At 49.1% G+C, this 20,526-nt stretch overlaps 1 protein-coding gene across 3 annotated transcripts in view; it reads left to right on the top strand.

Annotated features, from left to right (window-relative positions):
- HIPK1 (homeodomain interacting protein kinase 1) overlaps window positions 1–19,242 on the top strand; it is a 34,973-nt gene extending 15,731 nt beyond the window's left edge. The window contains exons 5-16 of one of the 3 annotated variants that reach the window (XM_075910277.1): window positions 518–604; window positions 1,465–1,649; window positions 2,071–2,233; window positions 2,769–2,994; window positions 5,830–5,951; window positions 8,388–8,522; window positions 11,339–11,478; window positions 11,750–11,932; window positions 12,259–12,468; window positions 12,732–12,946; window positions 13,535–13,671; window positions 14,320–19,242. In XM_075910277.1, the coding sequence (XP_075766392.1) occupies window positions 518–604; window positions 1,465–1,649; window positions 2,071–2,233; window positions 2,769–2,994; window positions 5,830–5,951; window positions 8,388–8,522; window positions 11,339–11,478; window positions 11,750–11,932; window positions 12,259–12,468; window positions 12,732–12,946; window positions 13,535–13,671; window positions 14,320–14,805 (2,289 nt within the window). In that variant the 3' untranslated portion in view covers window positions 14,806–19,242. Of the gene's footprint in view, window positions 1–517; window positions 605–1,464; window positions 1,650–2,070; window positions 2,234–2,768; window positions 2,995–5,829; window positions 5,952–8,387; window positions 8,523–11,335; window positions 11,479–11,749; window positions 11,933–12,258; window positions 12,469–12,731; window positions 12,947–13,534; window positions 13,672–14,319 lie in introns of all 3 variants that reach the window. The other 2 variants (XM_075910276.1, XM_075910278.1) reach the window with 2 other exon arrangements.
- Window positions 19,243–20,526: the final 1,284 nt, after the last annotated feature.

The following is a 20,526-nucleotide window of genomic DNA, read 5'->3' as shown; positions in this document are numbered from 1 at the left end:
TTGGAAAAATCTCACTCTAGCGCTAGGGCCCTCCAAGGAGTTCCCCAAGAGAGGTGAAGGAGAATACCTGAGATTATTGATAGTGCTACATAAACAAGCAAAACCAAAAAGGGCAAAAACCCCTCACCCTGGGTCGGCAAATAAACTCCCAGGCCTCCGTTAGCTCACGGAAGCCAAACTGGTGAGGGGATCATTTCAGCCCCCTTAGAGTTCACTTCGAAATGTCTGTTTGGCTTTCGCCCAAGTCCCAAAGATTCCTGCTTCCATGCTCTCAAATGCCCTCCTGCGAGCCCGCACGTCACGTTTGCAGTGAGTTGTTCCCACGTTGTCATGGAGCAGGGATCTGGAGGCTCTTTACTTCTGCCCTACTTGCTAGTGGCTTATTGGGATTTGCCCTTGACACAGGCAGAAGGGTTACATGGCCCAACCTTTTCCTCACTGGTGTTTCTGTGTTTTCATTCCAACCCTGTATTAGCACCAGGCTCCAGCTGATCCAAACCAATGTTTTATTTTACAGACTCCAGAAGAACATGAGTTGGAGACAGGCATAAAATCCAAAGAAGCTCGGAAATACATATTCAACTGTTTGGATGACATGGCGCAGGTGAGCAGGGGAGATGGTTGGAAAATGAATAATGAGGGGAGGTGGTGCTAGATCATTGGGAGGTCCCCACTCCCCCATGCACTAAAAAAGCAAATGAGGACTCCCTCCACTCCTGGGGGCTCTGTGCCAGTGTTAGGTCTGCTCATGCCCAGCGCCGGCTCTGATCATGACGCCACATGAAACAGACTCGTCCAGTGCACAGAGGGTTATAAGGAAGAAACAGCTGTGGCTCAGATGTCCTGACTCGGCTCTTTCCTTTTGCCCCCCCACTGTGAAGGCTGGTGCCGCTCTGCCAGTAGGAGCAATGGGGAGAGTGCAGTGCAGACAGAGCATCATTGGGGCTTTCACCTGTGTGAGCAGGCCCAGGAGTCGTGGTGGTTAAAATGCTGATGCCTTGTCTACACAGATGCAACAACCCTGTAGGCAGTGGTAGCAGAGCCTTCAGGAGACACACATGGGTGCAGTAGAGCAAAACTTTCTGCCAAACAAGTCCTCGAGTGCACCTTCAAAGCCGCCTGAATCTTAGTTATGGAAATGGCTAGAGGCCACCATTCATGTCCTTACAGGACCACACATCTGCAAGGCATTGGAGAATCCAGCCCTGTTCATTGCACCTCAGTGCTCCAACTAAATCTTGGAAAAGAATTTCGTGCCTGCGTTTGGTTCAGGTTTCTGTTAGCGAATGCAGGCTCGGGAAGGAGAGACTCTGCGTACATTTACATTTTTGGAGACCCTCAGGTGAAGGAGTTCAAGGACCAGCCTGACTTCTTGGCGCTCCTGTGAGCTAAGGGATGACTGGTTTGTGCAGCAGCAATGGATTTCACATGGTCACTGATTTGGTTTTGTTTCTGTTTCCCCAGGTGAATATGTCCAATGACTTAGAAGGGACAGACATGTTGGCAGAGAAGGCTGACCGAAGGGAGTACATTGATTTGTTAAAGAAAATGTTGACGATTGATGCAGATAAGAGAATTACTCCGCTGAAGACTTTAAACCATTCATTTGTTACAATGACCCACCTGCTGGATTTCCCACACAGCAACCAGTGAGTTGATGGCCCTGTGGTTTTTGCATTGCTTGAGATGGATTTCTCTGCGCGACTCTATAGCCCACTTTTATTTACAGTGTGCTGGCGTGTCAGTCTGACCAGCCAGTTCAAAAGGAATGTTACCAGGGGTGGCTTCTCTTGGGATTCCAGTTTAGCTAGCTAGTTCTGAATTTCTCTCAGTCCATGAAACTCAACAGGAAGCTTATCTTTTGGGCTCACATAAATATTTTTCTTCGATAGTTAGGAGCTGTATTCTTTAGTTTTGCCAAATCTCTGACATTTTGTTGCTGTAAAGCTAAAGGCATATATATGCCCATGTGAAACAGTATTCTGAGAGCTATGTAAATCTCTTTCTTCTCTTTAATCCACTGTTTATGTACTGGCATTGTGTGTCTAATATTTCCATCATTCCTTTCAGTGTGAAGTCCTGTTTTCAGAATATGGAGATCTGCAAGCGAAGAGTTAATATGTATGATACGATTAATCAAATCAAGAGCCCATTCACAACACATGTAGCTCCTAATACAAGCACAAATCTAACAATGAGCTTCAACAACCAGCTCAATACAGTGCACAATCAGGTATGTGAGTCTTGAGGTTTTGGAAATGTTATTGATACTATAGGCCACATCCTGCTCTAAGTCACTCCAGTGAAGTCGGTTAGTTTGCATTTACACATAATGTAGCAGAGCAGAACTTGCCCCTAAATTAATAAACTGTGTCACTGCTATATGAGGACAAGTTCTGTGTTTTAGTAATGAGTTAAGTGGTGGCGGTACATAAGCATTTAGACACATTCTACACAAATGGTATTTTCAGTGATGTGTTAAAAATCCCTGGTAACATCTTGATTCAGAATGCTTCCCCCTCCCACTCAGGAAGCTGTGGAAAGGAGAGATAGGGCCCATCTAATAGGCTGTAAACCCCCGCTGGGGGCTAGTTCAGATTAGTTCAGGGACAACTGACGTCACTTCCCCACCTAGTGGAGTGAGTTATTTTTGAAGACATGCTCAGCGGAGGGCGACCAGAATGCTTCGGGGGCTGGAGCACATGACCTCTGAGGAGCGGCTGAGGGCACAGCACAAACATGCCCACTTGTAATGTTTTGTTTTCTAGGCCAGCGTCTTGGCTTCCAACTCTACAGCTGCTGCTGCTACCCTTTCTCTGGCAAACTCGGACGTCTCACTGCTGAACTATCAGTCTGCTCTGTACCCATCCTCTGCAGCGCCCGTGGCAGGCGTGGCACAGCAGAGTGTTTCCTTGCAGCCCGGAACCACGCAGATCTGCACGCAGACCGATCCATTCCAGCAAACGTTCATCGTTTGTCCCCCTGCTTTTCAGAGTAAGTAGAAAACCCTGTGGCATCGTCCCGGCGTTTCAGCCAATGACAATAAACCCTTGTGATCTGGGCCAAGTAGAGAAATTCCAGGAGATCACTCTGTGCTCTCTCATGAGTCTGAAATCAGGTCAGGTATGCGTGGACGTGTGGTTCTCCTCTCCAGGACACGCTCGGACAGGTGAGGATCACACACCTGCCTACTAGGCAATCTTCCCTCGCTTTATTGCTCAGCCAGTTTCTTCCCCAGATGCAACCCAGCAGCATTCCTCAGGGCTGTGGGAGGAGCTTGATTCATTTGAGACTCAAGAGTCTCTGAAATGTTTCTCATTCTCTGAGTAACACCTCAGTGCTCAGAATGTTCTGTTTGACCTTCGCATGGTCACGCTCACACATGTGCACAATCTACTTCCCAGTAAGAGCCGGCATGAGAAACTTCTGGTGAAAAACAGATTTTTCTAGGGACTTAAGAGTAGGAAACTCAGGCCTAGCATAGAAATCCCCCTTCAATCTGGTTCGTGCATCTGTTATTGTGGGAGAGGCTATACCTGTTCCTTTTCATAGTGGAGCAGAAATGTATTTCTAGGCTTTGGTTTTTGGCACCAAGAGCTTTTGGAGAGACGCTCAAGGGTTAAAAAAGCTTGGTATGTGCACGGGTGCCATTGCAGTTAAAATTTTCATCCCTGATTCCCTTACATTTCTAGAGTGACCATGCACTCTTGGAATCTCAGTTCACAAACGTTAATACAGTTTGGGGATGACAAGTCAAAGAAAGCCAACTGAAAAGAGATTAAGCGACAGTCAGTGTACAGTATCATGAACTTCTCTATTTGTATCTGGCTTGTGCTGATAGGTTATAAAGGAAGCAAAAAATCTTAATGGAGCGAGTGCGGGGTACAGCGGCTATGGTATGTGGCTTTTACAAGGTTTTAGGTAGCACGTTTCAGTGTTTGACTCTGTTCCCCGCCAGATGTGATTAGAGGGGAGTGCATTTGCCTGGCTGGCATGCAGATGACAAGTTTGCAGGCTTGAATCGACCTAAGCATTAGAGAATTCTCCAGCACTACCCTGAGACTTTCAGGGGCTTGCAGAGACCCTAATTGTTCAGTAGCCAGAGCTTTTTTGGTGGGTGTGTCTGATAACTCCAGCTACACGACCGGCGAGTCTGAAAGGTCCATTTAGTGTCAAATGCTCCAAAGGCTAGGAAGGCCACAGACAGTGAGGGCAAGCTGATGTCTTCCGAGGGAGAACGTAGCTGAAGCATTTCTCTTAAGTACTACATGTAAAGTGAAGCCTGGGCTAGACTGTAAAGGAGGAGGAGCACTAGCAGGGCTCCATTCTTGCCAGAGCAGACAGGGACCCAAACTCAGTGTGGACAAGGTATTTTCAGAGCCATAAGGATGTAAGTTACTGTAAAAAGGAAAGAGAAGGGTTGTGAAGAGAAGAGCATCGTGACCCAGTGGCATCCGATCAGTTCCCTGTGTGCTCACATAAGAATTTCTCTTCCCTTGGAGGGTACAGCACCTTGCAGACATTAATAGAGGCATTGTTTGTCGAAGGCCTTGTCTATACTTACCTGGAAGATGGAATGAAGATGCACAGCTCCAGCTATGTTAATTGTGTAGCTAGAATCAGCAGGCCTGGATTTGACCTTTAGCGCCATCTCCACACCATGAGGTTGACGGGTGCAAATGCTCCTGTTGACTTCCCTTACTCCTCGCGACCCCATGGAGTACTGGCATCGACAGGGTTGCCTCAGTGTTCAGTTTAGCAGGTCTTTGGTAGACCTGCTAAATTGAACTCCAGAAGATTGATTTCTGGAGCGTTGATTTTCCTGGCAGTATAGACATGGCTTTAGCTGTGTCTTTAATTGTTTAGAAAGTGGGTTTTTTTGTAACGTTTCCTGCCAGTTGGGAGTGACTTACAATCTTCTAATGGGTGGCTGGAGGTGGTGTGTTCCCAAGCACAGTATTTAAAGAGCTCAGAACTCCAGAAACAATTCTTGTTTGTCAGTTTCCCTTTAAATTGGGCCTTAAACTACGTCAGGCATGGCCAGCTCGCAAGCTGCATGTGGCTCTTTCCCCCGTCAGTGTGGCTCGTGAAGCCACCCCCGCACTCCCTAAATGCAGCCCATGCCTCCTGGCTCCCCTGTGCTCACCAGGGCAAGGGAGCTGTCTGGATCACAATGGCAGATCTAATATGCCTGCTGATGCCAAAAAGCCTTCCTAAAGGGCCAGTCTTTTTTTTTTCTCTCTACAACTTTTTGGGGGCTCTTTTTGATTTGATTTGATTTGATTTGCTCTACAACTTTTTGTCCCGGCTCTTCGCACTGGATCCAGCTGGATCTTCGTCCGAAACAAATTGGCCACCCCTGAATTAGGTGGTACTTGGATTCAAGCTCTGCCCTGACCAGCAGCGTGTGCAAGCATTCCCACCTCATGGCTGCACGGCGACCGCTGTTACTGGGTAGCAGTGTGTTCAGGCCAGTTCTCGCTGAACAGGGGGCCCTGTTGTAAAAGCCAAGCCAGGACGTGCAGCACGGTGACCAGCACTAATGCCCGGCTGGGCCTTGTAAAAGGAGCAAGTATCCATGTGTGTGTGAATACCCTAATCCTGTCCTTCACAGTAGGGAGCAGGTTGCTGCTGGATAGGAGGAGCCCCTCTCTCAGTCTGGGGGGGGCACCATTACTGTACCCCTGCAGGGAGTGCCCCCTTCCCTTACGGCTCAGGCTGTGACTGTGTCTCCTGATCCTCCTCCTTTGTTTGGCAGGAATTAGCCTGAAAAAACACTTGACTAATCAAGAAAGCAGCTTCACTGTGGCTTGTTCTTGTTCCCTACAGCTGGACTTCAGGCCACCGCAAAGCATTCTGGGTTCCCCGTCCGAATGGAGAATGCTGTTCCCATTGTACCACAAGCACCAGCAGCGCAGCCACTGCAGATCCAGTCGGGAGTTCTCACGCAGGTAAGAGGGGGTGGATGGAATTCCAGGCAGTGTAAAGCATAGCCCAGCTCTGTTCTCCTTTCTCAGAAAGGCAGCCATGTCTGGCGGGGGGCCTGCATGGGGGGGTTGTCTTTGTTATTAACTGAAATCTCAGAATGCATCAGGAGCTGGGGCCCTGCATCCCAGTGATGTGCAGGTTCAGATCAAGCTGGAGCTCTGTTGGGATATTGTAAGTCTGAACCTTATTTGCTACTTTGACACTTCACAACTGTCCTGTGCCAGGCACCAGGGACTCTGAGTGGAGTCCACAAGTTCCTTAGACTGTGATATTTGCAGAGAGATATTGACATGCCCTAGCAGTCTGCAGGCAGAGGGCAACTACGAATCCTCTGTTCATATTTCTTTATGGTCACTGGCTCTCCTGAGACTTCTCACTGCCTCTGGATGGGAACATTCAGTTCTTATCTGGACAGAGGTGCCTTCCCACATAAGGCAGGCTCTCTGCTCCAAAGCCAAGCAGCAAATTCCACAGGGATTGGTTTCTATGCGTTGTTTACCATGCGGCAAATGAGATTCCAGAAAACAAAAGTGACAGTTGAATTAAAGATGGGAATGTACAACATCAATAATTCAAATTACTTTCGGATCCTTTTTTTTTTCTTTGCATAGTTGCATCCTTGACACGCATGGATGTGTTTCACTGATTATATTTCTTTTCAAATGTGTTACCAGAAGTAATAATTAACTTTGAAATTTGAGATATATCGTCTGTTTTTGCAAAAACTTTAAACTCTTGTCTTCTGCCATAAAAATACAACCATTTCTATTTCCAACAAGGCAGCGTTTTGTTTAAAGAGACAGTGGATATGCAGTGATAAGTACCTTTATTGTAGAACACTTTTATACACTTTTTATCATCTGTAAGGATAATGCTATAAGTTTCGGTTACTGCTGATTGTTACATAGGGAAATGATGTGCAAACTTGTAATTGTAATGGCCAAGAAGTCGGGGGGGAGGGGAGGGAACTATCTCACAGTGACTGATCTAGTCATACAGGGATAGCTTTAGGCAATAAGTTTCACCCCTTAGGCAGAATGTGGGGAATCATGAAGAAAGGGCTAGAGAATAAGACAGGATAGCTTAATGCCAATGTAAATCCATGGTACATCACCTCTGCACACAGAATTCCAGTGTGGGTCACCTCATCTCAAAGAAGATAGCTTGGCATTGGAAAAGGTTCAGAAAAGGAGCAACAAATGCTGAGGGGTTTGGAACGGGTCCCATATGAGGAGAGATAAATAAGACGGGGACTTTTCAGCTAAGGAAAGAGATGACTAAGGGGAGGTATGAGAGAGGTCTATAAAACCATGACTGATGTGGAGAAAGTGAATAAAGAAGAGTTATTTACTCCTCCCCAAAACACGAGAATGAGGGGTCACCAAATGAACTCAGTAGGTAGCAGATTTAAAAAGAAGTGTTTCTTCACACAACACACTGTGGAACTCCTTGCCAGAGAATGTGGTGATTTGCAAGGCTAGAACGGGGTTCAAAAAAAAGCTAGCTAGATTCATGGAGGATGGGTCCTCGATGGCTGAGAGCCAGGATGGCAGGAATGGGGTCCTAGCCTCTGTCTGTCAGAAGCTGGGAATGGGAGATGGGATGGATCACCTGGTGATTCCCTGTTCTGTTCATTCCCTCTGGGCACCTGGCGCTGGCCACCATCGGGAGACAGGACCCTGGGCTGGTCTGCCCAACATGGCCATTCTTATGCTCTAACATAATTTATTTGCTCAGTTCAAATAATGGAGGTGGCATGTGCTGATGAATGCACTTGGCCTACTATCATTGCACAGGCCACAGGATTCAGTGACCAGAATAATTTTAAGGAAGCCATGGAGAAGCAGACCATTCCCACTGCTCTTCATGAGAACGGACCAAACGCCACTTCCAGAAACACTTCCTAGCAGATGATTTTATCGTTCGGTTGGTTTCTCAGCAGTCTTGCCATGATTCATGTTAATTTCTAGTAATCTAAAGAGCCCAGCGATTTCAAGATTATTCATTTCCTTAGTTTATCCTTTCCTGAGAACACTGTACACGAAATAGCGTGTGTGTGACCACACAAGATGCATACATCAGTGGTGCAGCATGTACCGTTACAGGCCAATGCAGTAGATAGTAGAGAGGGCCTGGAATACACACATCTAAGATCCACCATGGGTAAGGGAGCATAAAGTTGTCCCTCAATATCCCCTCAGGGAAGTTTGCCAGTTGGTCACAAGCCCGCCCGGAGGGTCGGAAGGTACAGTGGTTTCGGTGCTTCCATTTGATTGCTGCAAGTCACTGCAGAGCGTTGTTAGTACCAATAGACTGAAGAGCCTTTCTGGCCCTATTGCTGAACCCTGTTAACTTGCCTCCGGACGTGTGTTTCACTCACTGCCTAATCTGCGTTTCAGGGAAGCTGTACACCACTAATGGTAGCAACTCTTCATCCTCAAGTAGCCACCATCACGCCGCAGTATGCGGTGCCCTTTACTCTGAACTGCGCAGCCGGCCGGCCAGCGCTAGTAGAACAGACGGCTGCAGTACTGGTAATTGCCTCCCTTGATTGTGTTCACTAACGGAGTTTTTGTTTTAACTTCGACTTGCAGAGGGCATGGAAGCATGTGCCATCTTGTGGCTGTGTTCTTGCTACATCTTAATGTCTTGGTGTTTTCCTCCCCAACATTGCTGAAGCACTGTCTGACTCTGATGTTTAGTGTGGCTCTAAAGACTCCAGATCCATTGACTGTTGCTCTTTACTAGTCTCTATGATAAAGCTCTTCTCCTAAGCTCAGAAGAGCTGGAACCCTGTGTGTCTGCTGCTTACTGTCCTATCTTTACCTTTTACGTGTTGAAAACTAAGGAAAAGGCCTTTAGGTTTACTCTGCTACAGGTACCTGGATGGCCAGAATTTGAACCGGTTATCAAGTTAGTTGCATTTTGTTTGTTTGTTTGTTTGTTTTAAAGCTTCTTTGCATGTAGTATTGTTCCAAGTGCTTAAGCTCAGGCTAAATCCTCTAATGAATAGCAAGTGCTTTTTAGTTCATGGCTTTAGCAATCAAGAACCCTTAACTTTCATTGACTAGTGACAATAATTCTCCAACCTTTCATTATCTATAATCTGTCACTGGCAGCTTGCATCATCCAGAGAAAGATGTTGCTCCCCGCAGATGCTTTTTGCTCTTACTACATTTTGTGGTTGGAATTAAAGGTGAGCTCTAGGTTTTTAGCTGGCAATAGCTTCCTGGGCTAGTTCTGATGAAGCTAAATGTCCAACTGAATCGGGCGAGGGGTGGGGTGGCACCTGGTTTTAAAATCTGTGCTTTCAAAACGGTTGCCCTCTGAATTTGTCTGGTATCTGATCAGAACTGACCCTGCAGGCCAGTTGTTTTAAAACCCCAGAACCAGATCTGTGAAGCAAATGGAAACATTACAGAGCAATTGAAGTCCTTCTGTCCTCACCTGTATTTCAAAGCACACTCCATTTCTTACATAAACCATTTTGTCTCTTCTGGTTTTATAGCAATAAATAGTTCCCCTCGCCTGCCCTGCAAGCTGGAGATTGCTTTGGGAGTGCAGTTTGCTCAAGCCAGAGCTCTGGCTGACTGTGAAGGGTGGCTTAAGTTGGCCATTCAAGGGTCTGCTACTAGTCCCAACATGAAATGCTCCCTGGTTTGAGGCTGGAAAGGCAGGGGAGAGAGTTCTGATGGACCACAGCAGTTTGTACGGAAAGGATCTTAGCTCCAGTTCTGCTTGCTGCAGGGCTGCCATTGAAAACGGCAGGGGGCACGTGGCCGAGCACTGGCATTGTCCAGTGATTGGTGACTTTCAAAGTGCATTTGGGATTCTGAGCTAAAAGGTCAATTGGGTCCACTTTTCTAAGTGTGTGCCAGGGACTTGGCCACGTCGCTCCCCTGTACCTCAGGAGGAGACCAGAGCCATCTGTCTCCAAACCGTGAGCCCGGAGTCTAATTTGCTCCAGAGAATTTGATATTTCCATTTGGTGTCCTGGAGCCTTTGGCCCATATCGCTCACCTTTAGTGCTTCCGACACTTCTCTCTCTGCTGCTTAACTTACGTTTGCATTAGCCATTTGCTAAGCTTTGCCTATTTTTGTCCTTCCTCTGTCAAAACAGTTCGTCGCTTGGAAGGCCTGATTTCTGCCTCCCGTTGGGAAGTTAGATCTCGCTCTGTATTAAACTCTCTGCTTTGTCTTGTGCAGGTGTTGGCTTTTGGAAAGACGCATGGTGTGACTTTTAACATATTTCTCTTTTTTATGATTCGGCTTATGTCGGCAGAGGTGTTAGCAGTTCTCTGCTTCAAGGTTTCTTGTTTGGAACGGGTATTTGTGGATCTGTTACTTGCAGAAATATTTTGTTCAAAACAGCAAGCGGGTGGTTTTGCAGTTTAAACTGCAAGAAACAGAGCCATGTGTGTTCTGCATCAGAGAGCTATTGTCCTGCAGACCAGCCTGCATGCTACCAATGCAGGCTGAACAGCCAGTATTCCTCTGAGCTGACAGGGCATGGAGTTTGAGCATCTCACATGTGACAAACACAGCAAGAGATGCGTTTATTCTTTTTTAATATATTGACTGTTTTATTTCCTCCAGCAACTCCATCCAAACGGTCCAAAGTCCATACCTATAAACTAGATTTTTATGTCTGGGTCATGTGAGCGAGATGAATGCATTTGCACAAAACCCGCCTTGGACAACATTTGCCTAGACTCCCGAACCCTGCATTTGGCTCCATCTCGTCAGTCAGTTTTAACCTTTTTGTACAACACGCCCCTGGCCCTTCAGTGCCGGTCTGTGCTTGACTTGGGGTGAGGAGGGGGAGGGAGGATATTGGCATTTCTGCTGGCTCCCCACTTCCTCTCTCCACTGCTGGAAAAGAGATGGGGGGAGCACAGAGGTTTCTGCTGCCTTTGCTTCCCTCCCCCATTTGAGCACTAGCACCCCGGGGTTTGCAAAACAGCCGCTGGCTGGGCTTGGTGGCTGCCAAATGTAAGGACTTTGCTGAAGAGTCTTTCATTTTGTTGTGCTCAGCAGAAATGGCCCCTAGTGTTCTGGCGGCTGTAGGCCCCCCGCTCTCTGGCGCTCTTTCTGCAGCAGTCTGAACACCCTCCTCTCCCTCAGGTGCCCTTTGGGATAGGAAAGCTGGACCGAGTGGCGGAGGAAGTTTGTTTTGCTGGTTTTCTTGTTCTCTTCCTGTAGTGAGGCCCTGTGAGGAAGGGCAGGCACACACCTTTATCTCTGCAAGTTAACAGTCTGCACGCTGAGTCTCGTGTTCGGAGCCGTCTGTCTCCCTGCTCGTGCACACGGCAGCTTAGCGCCTCTGTCTGTCTTTGCTGTTTTGCAGCAGGCCTGGCCTGGAGGGACCCAGCAGATCCTGCTCCCGTCCACCTGGCAGCAGCTTCCAGGGGTTGCGCTGCACAATTCTGTTCAGCCCACAGCCGTGATCCCAGAGCCGATCGGAGGCAGCCAGCAGCTCGCCGACTGGAGGTGAGGGTCTGCCTTAGCGCCGAGGGGCTTCTGAGCCCAGCGGTGCAGCGGCAGAGTCCGTAGCAGGAAAGCATGCACAGCGTGGTGTGTCACTGTGCCAGGGCCACCGTTCCCGGTAGTACAGTGCCCGCGGACACATGCAGCCTGCGTCCGGAGTGGCACCGCGCGTGAGCCAAGCTCATGGGGAACGTGAGCCCGTGCAAACCCACAGACCAGCGCGAGAGCCCTGCTCCCTGTCCTGCCCTGCGCACTCACGGGCCTCTCCCCTCAGGAACGCACATTCCCACGGGAACCAGTACAGCGCCATCATGCAGCAGCCCTCCCTGCTGACCAACCACGTGGCTCTGGCGACTGCGCAGCCTCTGAACGTCGGCGTGGCTCACGTGGTGCGGCAGCAGCAGAGCAGCGGCCTTGCAGCCAAGAAGAGCAAACAGCCAGCGCAGAGCGCAGCAAAGTAAGGAGGCCGCCGCCGCCGCCGCCGCCTCCTCGCGCGGGCACGTCCCCCTGCCGCGCTGCAGTGTGCTGGCTGGGGGCCTCCCCATGCTACCGAGCTGGGCTCTGAGCAGTGGCGGGCCTGTGCCAAGGGGAGTCCCACCCCTTTCACCCTGTCGCTGCGCGCTGGGCCTGGGAGGCTGCCTGGCTCTCTCCTCCCCGGTGGGTGTTGGGTTGAACCGGGATGGCAGCCCTGGGGCTCTTCTGCTGGTCCCGGGGGCTGGCGAAGTCTGTAGCACGCTTGGGCCTCTGAGCAGTCATCTTGTCTTGCCCCGTTGCTCCCTGCAGGCCAAACCCGACACTGGAGGCCGCGCCTTCCCAGACCTACTCGCTGATCGGGAGCAGCCCCCTTCATGCCACCTCCTCCAGCGCCCTCCTGGTGGTGCAGGAGCAGCACCAGCCCATTGTAATCCCAGACACGCCCAGCCCGCCTGTCAGCGTCATCACCATCCGCAGCGACACCGACGAAGAGGAGGACAACAAATACAAGCCTGCAAGGTAGAGTCTGGTTTGCGAGCAAATAGGCCCAGCTCGCACGCTCCCCTGTCCAGCCTCACCCCCCCAGAGGGAGCGCCAGGTTGTCAGGCTGGGCTAAGAAATCAGTGCAGTGAAATCTGCTGGGAGGCAGTGTCCCACCGCCCGCTGTGTGGTGTGACTTCTGCACTCGCTGCAATCCCCAGACAGCGAGCACCGAGACAGGACCGACGGTGCTTCCTCTGGGCACCGCCGGGTCCATGAGTGCAGTGTGTGTTCTTCCCTAGCTTGGGCATGAAGCAGAGATCCAATGTCATCAGCTACGTGACTGTGAACGACTCCCCGGACTCGGACTCCTCCCTGAATAGCCCCTACACCAGCAATCCACTCTCTGCTGTCAGGAGCGCTGGGGGAGCGGCCAACAGCTCCAGCTCCCGCACCATCATCGTCCCGCCTCTGAAAACACAGCTGACCGACTGCATCATCGCCACGCAGGCCTCAGGTATCCCCTCCCCCCCTCCCCCTCACAGACAGGCCCTGCCAGCCCGCTCCTTGGCTATGTCTGCACAGCAAGCCCTTGTGTCGAAATAACGGGCCTTTCGCTCCGACACCTGTAGCCCTCGTGGCACAAGGAGCCGGGGGAAGGGCACTCTTCTAGGACTGCCTGCTGCCTACACAGCGCCAGAAGCCGAAATAAGCTTCCCCACAGTTAGCGTCGCTCGAGTCGTGTAGCTTATCTGCGGTTAGCTGGCTGTGTAGACGTGCCCCGTGTGTCTGACAGCTTTGTCTCCTTAGTTGCAATAGCCAGCGCTAGCTGGTAGGCAGCTCCTGATCTTTGTTGGCTTGGAGCTGCTGCCCTCAGGTTCTGGAAATCTCGGTGTCCTTCGGGAGCCTCTGCATAGAAAGATTTCCATGGGGTTATTGGCAGCTGTTCCCCCCCCACAGCCACTGGCGGGTCTGGGAAATGCTGGCAGGCTAACGATTCACCCCAGCGTGGCACTCGAGCCAGAGTGCCCTGTGGAAGGCTCCCTGCCCTGTGGAAGGCTCCCAAGCTGGCGGGAGAACCGACTAACCTCCTCGCGTTTTTCAGGCGTTCTGAGTAGCGCTGGCAAAACCAAACCGGTGGCATCAGTGAGTGGGCAGTCGTCGGGCTGCTGCGTAACGCCCACGGGGTACCGGGCGCCCCGCATGGTGACCAGTGGCGCACAGCCACTCAACCTTAGCCAGGTATGCAAGGCTGCAGCTCTCGCTCGGTCTCCATCTTCGCGCGCTGGGCAGGGAAGAGGGCTGGATACAATCGCAGAGGGCTGCCTTGCTGATGGCAGTAAGCAGTTGGTCTGTGGCAGCTCCATACGGCACAAAACCTGCACTGGCTCCCAGCTGCTTGGCTCCCTTCCCTGCTCCGGCCATGCCGGGGAAGGAGGTACCAGGGCTCCAGGTGGACAGGCCCAGCTCTGGAGGGAGGACAACTCTGCACCCCCTGCCCCGTCTCACCAGGTGTCAGCCCAGAGATGGCCCTGCTGAGCTGTCTGCACTTTCCCTTCCGGGCACTGAGCCTGGCCCTGCTTCACCTCGTGCCCCTGGCTCGTGTGTGTGACTCAAGCCAAGCCAGGATTCTGGGCCTCCTTCCCCTGGTGGCTGCTGAGCAGCAAGCCCGATCCAGAACCAGCCCAGCCCCCCGCAGTGTGCTCAGCCCAGGCCCGGTTCCAGCTCTCCCCAGTCAGTGAGAACAGCCCTTCCTAAGTCTGCCAAGACTCCCAGTGGGTCCTGCTCCACGCACGCTTGGACACCCCCAGCGAAGGGCCCGCTGGCAGCTGGCTCCCCTCGCCGCATCATGCGAGGGCCCGTGCGCTTTACGGCTTTTCTCCTCCACAGAACCAGGCCACTCCAGTGCTGGCCTCGCAGGAGAGAAGCGGGAATCCGGCTCCACGCAGGCAGCAAGCGTACGTGGCTCCCCTCCCATCGGCCATTTCGCAGGCTTCCTATGCCTTCCAGCACGGCAGTCCAGCTCATCCCCACCTGGCAGCAGCTACCGCAAGCACGCATCTTCCCAGCCAGCCCCACATGTACACCTATGCACCCAGCACGGCTGCGACCCTGGGCTCCACGAATTCGCTCGCTCATCTCTTCTCCCCTCAGGGCTCTTCCAGGCACACCACGTACGCGGCCCACCCTAGCGCGCTCGTCCACCAGGTCCCAGTGAGCGTGGGGCCCAGCTTGCTGACTTCTGCAAACATCCCACCCACACAGTACCAACCTCAGTTTGCCACTCAGTCTTATATTGGTGCTTCCCGAGCATCCGCTATTTATGCCGGATACCCGCTGAGCCCAACGAAGATCAGCCAGTACTCATACTTGTAGCTCGGGGCTGCCTTCCTTAGTAGGGTTTGCAGTAGTTGTGACTAGCCACCCTCAGGAGTGCTGGGTTCTGCCACAGGCCTGGAGAATCAGTGGAGGTTTTCAGGTGACCCTTTACCTGGTGTTGACTGTACTCGTGTAGTCTCCTCTAAGTCTGGATGCACCGTGTTTGACAGTGTCTCTGCTGGGGAATTCAGTGACTAACTGGGCAGCATCCTTTGGTATCAGTCCAAGGGTCATTGATTAAGATTTTAAACTTTTACTTAATTTTTATAGCTACTTTTAAAAAGGTCACAGTCCAATTTATTTAAAGCTATTCTGATGTTATGGTAATCAGAGGAGAAGAGGAAATCAAGGTCTTCACAGACAAACATTGATTTTTTTTAACTCTTATAATTTAAACAGATTTGCAGATTATTTTTAGCAGCTGCACAAATCCATATTGCCACTAAAAATATAATGCGCATTTATCTCAGTAAATTGCTAGAGCAGATTTCAAACTTTAGTTCAATATTTTGAAGTTTGTCCTATAATTAATTTTCTCACTAATTCATTGCTGTTTCTGCAAAAGCAATTACATCTCTGTTTGTCACTGTCAACGTTTTCTGTTTACTTTCCTGCTTTGTTTAAGGGTATGATAGAGGCAGCTATCTTGTACTAGCAACCTAATATTCACAAGTCTGTTTAAACCACAAAATCTTCATATTACTGTCTTGTAAAGTCTGAATTTCCATAATGCAGCTGGGTTTTTATCATTGCAGAAACTATTAAAACAAGTTTTTACCAGTGATACGCGGGACCTCACCGTATAATGCAACACGGCTGCTTTGCCAAAATGCTGTATTCTTCATTGAGAACTTATAGTGTTGTGATACTCTTTTGAGTTTGGTTCCTTTGGAGTAAGGGAGCTGGATTCCTTTCACAAAAGCACAGAGCTTTTGTTTGTTTTGTTTTCTTTATCTTTTTCCTTGCATGAGTCATTTAGGAGGGAGCGGAACAATTTGAAATACAGTGAAAATAGCGACATGTACAGCTTTTTATACTCCGGTGAGCCTCTCCTCCTGGGTATGCTAGCAGCCAGCTTTAAAGAGCTCTTATTAAGACTTGCATACAGTAAGTGCATGTAAGAATTGAGGTGGGGGGGAGAAAAAAAATCCAGATTTTAAAGTTTATTACTGAATTTAAAACTATTTTAGAAGTTTTGTAATGGTGGTGTTTTAATATTTTACATAAAATGAAATATGTACATATTGATTAGAAAAAATATAACAAGCAAAACTTCCTGCTAACCCCAAATGTTCTGTCTTTGTAATCAAAATGTGTAGTGATTATACTTGAACTCTGTACCTAGTGTCTGTCTAAATTTTAACCGTTCCTGGGGATGAAATTGATGTGTCCTTTGTATTTAAACCAAAACGATACGTCAGAATGTATGTGAAATAATGCAATCGTTAGAGCTCATCACTGTAGCACAGAGAGAAAAAGTGGAGCCTCCGGAGAGAAAAGGTTACCTTCTGATTTGTTTTGCACAGGTATGTGTGATGAAGAGTTGTTTGATGTGTCCCCTTATTGTAGTGCCTTACATGATAATGTAGTGTGAATAGAGTTTACAGTGAGCTTGCCTTATGAGGGACCAGCAAGCCCCCATCAGATTGAAGCAATTCACTAAGCTTATCCCTGCAAGACTAGCAGGATGTTGCATAGATGCATTGTGCTCAATTTTAATGCTAACATAAAGGCTACATTTTGGTTGGGAGTGAAGCTATGTTTGCTCAAGCTTTCCTTGAAATGGCACATATACTGTTAGATGTCTGTCGGTGCATTTCAATTAGGGTAGTGCTGGGAATGCAGTGGAATATTTAGTCTGATGTTGCAGAAGTGATTAAGTATGTGCAATCACTTTATTAGAGTAGAGTGTGACGTTCCCTTCCCCTGTGTTACTAGCAGACGTTTCTTGTAAAATATTGCTAGCTTGGTGACAGAATGTTTATACCAAAGAGAGCCTGCTGTAAAGCACATAACAAAACCAACAACAAGTTTTATATGGCAACTGCTCACGTGGAACTGTTGGCAAGATTTATTAGCGATAGCACTAGCGTTCTGAGGAGTACTCCGTTTGGGTAACCTATGTGGTTTTGAGACGACACTTGGTTTCCTTGAGTCTGTCGAACTAGGAATTATTTTGTAACCTTTAGTACGGAGATAAGTATCTTGGCCAAACGGATTACGAACTGGCTTGAGCAGTGGTAATATTGCAGCAATAAGAGGTTTGTGCAGCCTTGAACCCCAGTTCCGTCCAAATTGAAAACAGGCTAGTTGTACAAATCGTCAACATGAGGGTGTCCAGAAGGGCAGAAATTCAGTTCTGCGGTTCCACGTTACTGGGTTAGGAAGGTCTCGGCTGGCCTGAAATTGATCGGCTCTGAGAGGTTTGGTGTCTCTTTTGTAGTGAGGACTTTGGAACTGGGTGCGAGTGATTAGCAACATCACTAACCAGAAGTCATCGTCTAGTGTACTTTCCTCCGCACCATGCCTCAAAATGTGGGGATAACTGTGCAGTCCCAACACTTCCCATCACTGGCGGTGCCAATGCTCTGTGTTACTGGAACGTTATCCAAATGTTTCACACTTCGTGCCAAGCACTTCCTTCTTTTGTCCGCGTTGTGGCTTGTGTTCAGTACTTCCCTCGAGATAGATACCTCTTGGATTCAGAGTTGTGCCTTTCCTTCCCAAGGCAAACAAATGCCAACATCTGCATTGCATGAAAACCTTTCACCCAGTTTCCCAAAGTGTTTCCTGAGAAGTTCTGAAGAAAAGAGCAGGAGCAAAGACCTGTAACAAAAAGTGAACAAACGAGCTGGGGAAACGCCTTTGTTTATTAAAAAGAAACTAACCAGATCTTGTCTTTAGGGCACCTCACACACCGTTTAAAAAGAAAACCACCAAAAGTATCCAACTAAGCCCATTCTCATCTCCGCCACTGATTCACACATCGCTCAGCATTGGGGAAAGGAGCTGTCCCATGCTAACAGCTAGAGTACAACTGACTTAGGCTGTGTCTTCATTCCAGGGAAGATTGATGCTGCTGCGATCCATCTTCCAGAGTTTGATTTAGTGAGTCTAGTAAAGACCTGCTATATTGAACTCAGAGAGCACCCCCAGCATCTGCTGATATTCCTCCTACAAGGAGTAAGGGAAGCCAACAAGAGCATTTCCTGCCATTGGCCTCCTGCTGTGAGGATGGTGGGGAAACTTGAATCAAGGTACGCCGACTCCAGCTACATAATTGACATAGCTGGAGTTATGTACCTTAATTCGACCTTTCCCTTTAGTGTAGACCTGGCCTTAAGGAGTGATACACACCATTTAAGAACCCCACTGGGCCAAATTCTGATCTCCTCACTGGATTTATAGTGATGTAACATCAAAATGTGGCCTGCAGTGCAAGTTGCTTCATCAAGCGTAGGCTAAAGATTCGATTTTGGGGAGGTGCAGCCTTTCTCCCAGGGCCTTCCAGCTTGTGTCCATGCAGCTCCAGTGAAGCTTTAACGACTGATGCAGCTGGTTTGCATAGTGTGTAACCAGACACACTATCTGAGAGGAGACATTTGTCCTTTCTTAAACTGTGCGCAATTAGCTGGAGCTTGGGTGTCACCTTCAGACGGATAGATAACTCCTCCCATATAGAGTCCTGAGTCATAACTTGTGTTTACTTACTTGTTCCTGTTCACTGACTTGCATTTGCAGCTGATAGCCGACTGCAGAAGCAACTTCTGAGCTTTTCTGCTTAGCACCTAGTTGACTGATGCAGTAATTTACCTCTGATTCAGCAATTTTTGTAATACATGAAACTCAATTGCTTTTAAATGACAGGATTGGCACAGCCCTGCTTTCTCTTTTATTTAAACTTATGAATGGTGCCGCATGTCTACATGGTTGTTTGTTGCTAAACTTTATTATAATGTGTGATTTCAGATTCAGCTTGAAATTTATCTATCTCACTACATGTAGCAGTACATTCTATGTAATGTTAGTATTTCTGCTTGAATCCTTGATATTGCAATGGAATTCCTACTTTATTAAATGTATTTGATATGCTAGTTACTGTGTGAAAATTAACTTTCTTTTATTGTTGTGCTCTTCCTTTTTACAAGCCGCTAGATCCAGGTAGTTTCTGACATTTACTGATCTATGTTTGTATTGCCAATGTACTTAGGGGGTATGTAAAAATCATTTTAACAAAAGAAATATAGATATTTAAAAATTTAATACTAACTATATGGGGAAAGGGTCCATTGTGAAAACACAGTTTATCTTTGGATTCAGTGTTTGTCTTTGGTTTTACAAAGTAGCTTGTATTTTAAGTATTTTCTACATAATATGTTAAAAATGTAGAACAATTGCAATGCATCAATAAAAGGGTTAATTTTCTGTTCTCTATTCACGTGGCCAGTTCTGAGACCATCTAGGATCAGTGTAGGGCTCTGCCCCTTCTCAGCCAGCTGTAGCTTCCAGCTGCACCCTGTAACTAGCCACCGAGCAAGGCTTGGTTGAGATCCACAGGCCCAAGGGTGAGCAGCAAAGCACCCTCCATAACACGGCAGGGGCCTCTCCAAAGCTGCTCGCAACAGGAGGCATTGCAAGCCGAGCTCTTGCCCACTCAGAGCAAACGGTTCAGGTCCAAACCTGGAGTGTTGCACAACTGTGGGGAGGGGCTTTGGTATCCCTGGTGAGAATTTCCACAGCTGCACACGGTGCCTGGAGCCAGCTGGGTGGCTGGCTGGCTGCAGCCCAGTCATGCTGGGTATGGAAATGCTTGGGCCTGATTGCCAGAGTTCCTGAGTGTCTGCACTGCCCGCTGCAGGCACTTGGCACCTCTGCAGCATCTGGAGCTCCAAGTGCGAGGGAACAGCCACACAGGATGGGAGAAGCCGGCGTTTCCCAGTGCTTGCGAGATTCGGGTTGCTGTTCCCATGGAACGTGCCAGCGATTAACCTAATATCCTGCAACATCACGCACGGCAATAGTGCTGCTTTGGCAAGCCAGGCCATAGCACGTGGGCCCACAAAGTCAGGGGGAAAGCCCTTCCTTTAACCCAAAAGAGGCCTTGTGTAACAAAGCCCTGGGACTAAACCCCGGGCCTCTTGACGCAGACAGCTGGGTGCCCCTGGACAGCTGCCTGCATGATGCAGCAAAGAGGAGAGACTGGAGTAACGCAGCAGAGCCCATGGCGAGCGTATTGGGCTTCTCGGGTGAGTATTTGTGGGTACACCCTGCTATTGCAGAACAGTGTTTTCATGGCCTTCCACAAAACAGTGGCGATTATGCAACTGAAACATCCCTCCTTCCCCACCACCAGCCTCTCCATAGCTCTGCATCCTGGCTTTGCCCAGAGGAGCAAAGGGCCGTCCCTAACTTGCAGCCTGGCGGGGTGACGGCTGCCTGGTTTACAAAATGCCTCAGCTGCTCAGTCCATGATTCACACGGAGTGACGGTCTCCGATTGGGTTTGCCCCAAAGAATATTGCCGGTTAGGACCATAGAAATGTCAGGCCAGAAGGGCTCTTAGTCATCTCATTGTCCAGCCTGTGCTGGGGCAGGACCATGCGACCACAGACCCTCCCTGCCAGGTGCTTGTCCAGCCTGGTCGCACCCCCCTCTGCCCCGATGATGGGGAGTCTACAGCCCCCACGAGAACCTATGCCTATGCTGACCCACTGGTGCA

Source organism: Pelodiscus sinensis, chromosome 27 (assembly GCF_049634645.1).
Source record: "Pelodiscus sinensis isolate JC-2024 chromosome 27, ASM4963464v1, whole genome shotgun sequence".
NCBI classification, from domain to species: Eukaryota; Metazoa; Chordata; order Testudines; family Trionychidae; genus Pelodiscus; species Pelodiscus sinensis.
Note: the sequence above shows the minus strand (reverse complement) of the source record. Positions and strands in the feature narration are given on the sequence as shown.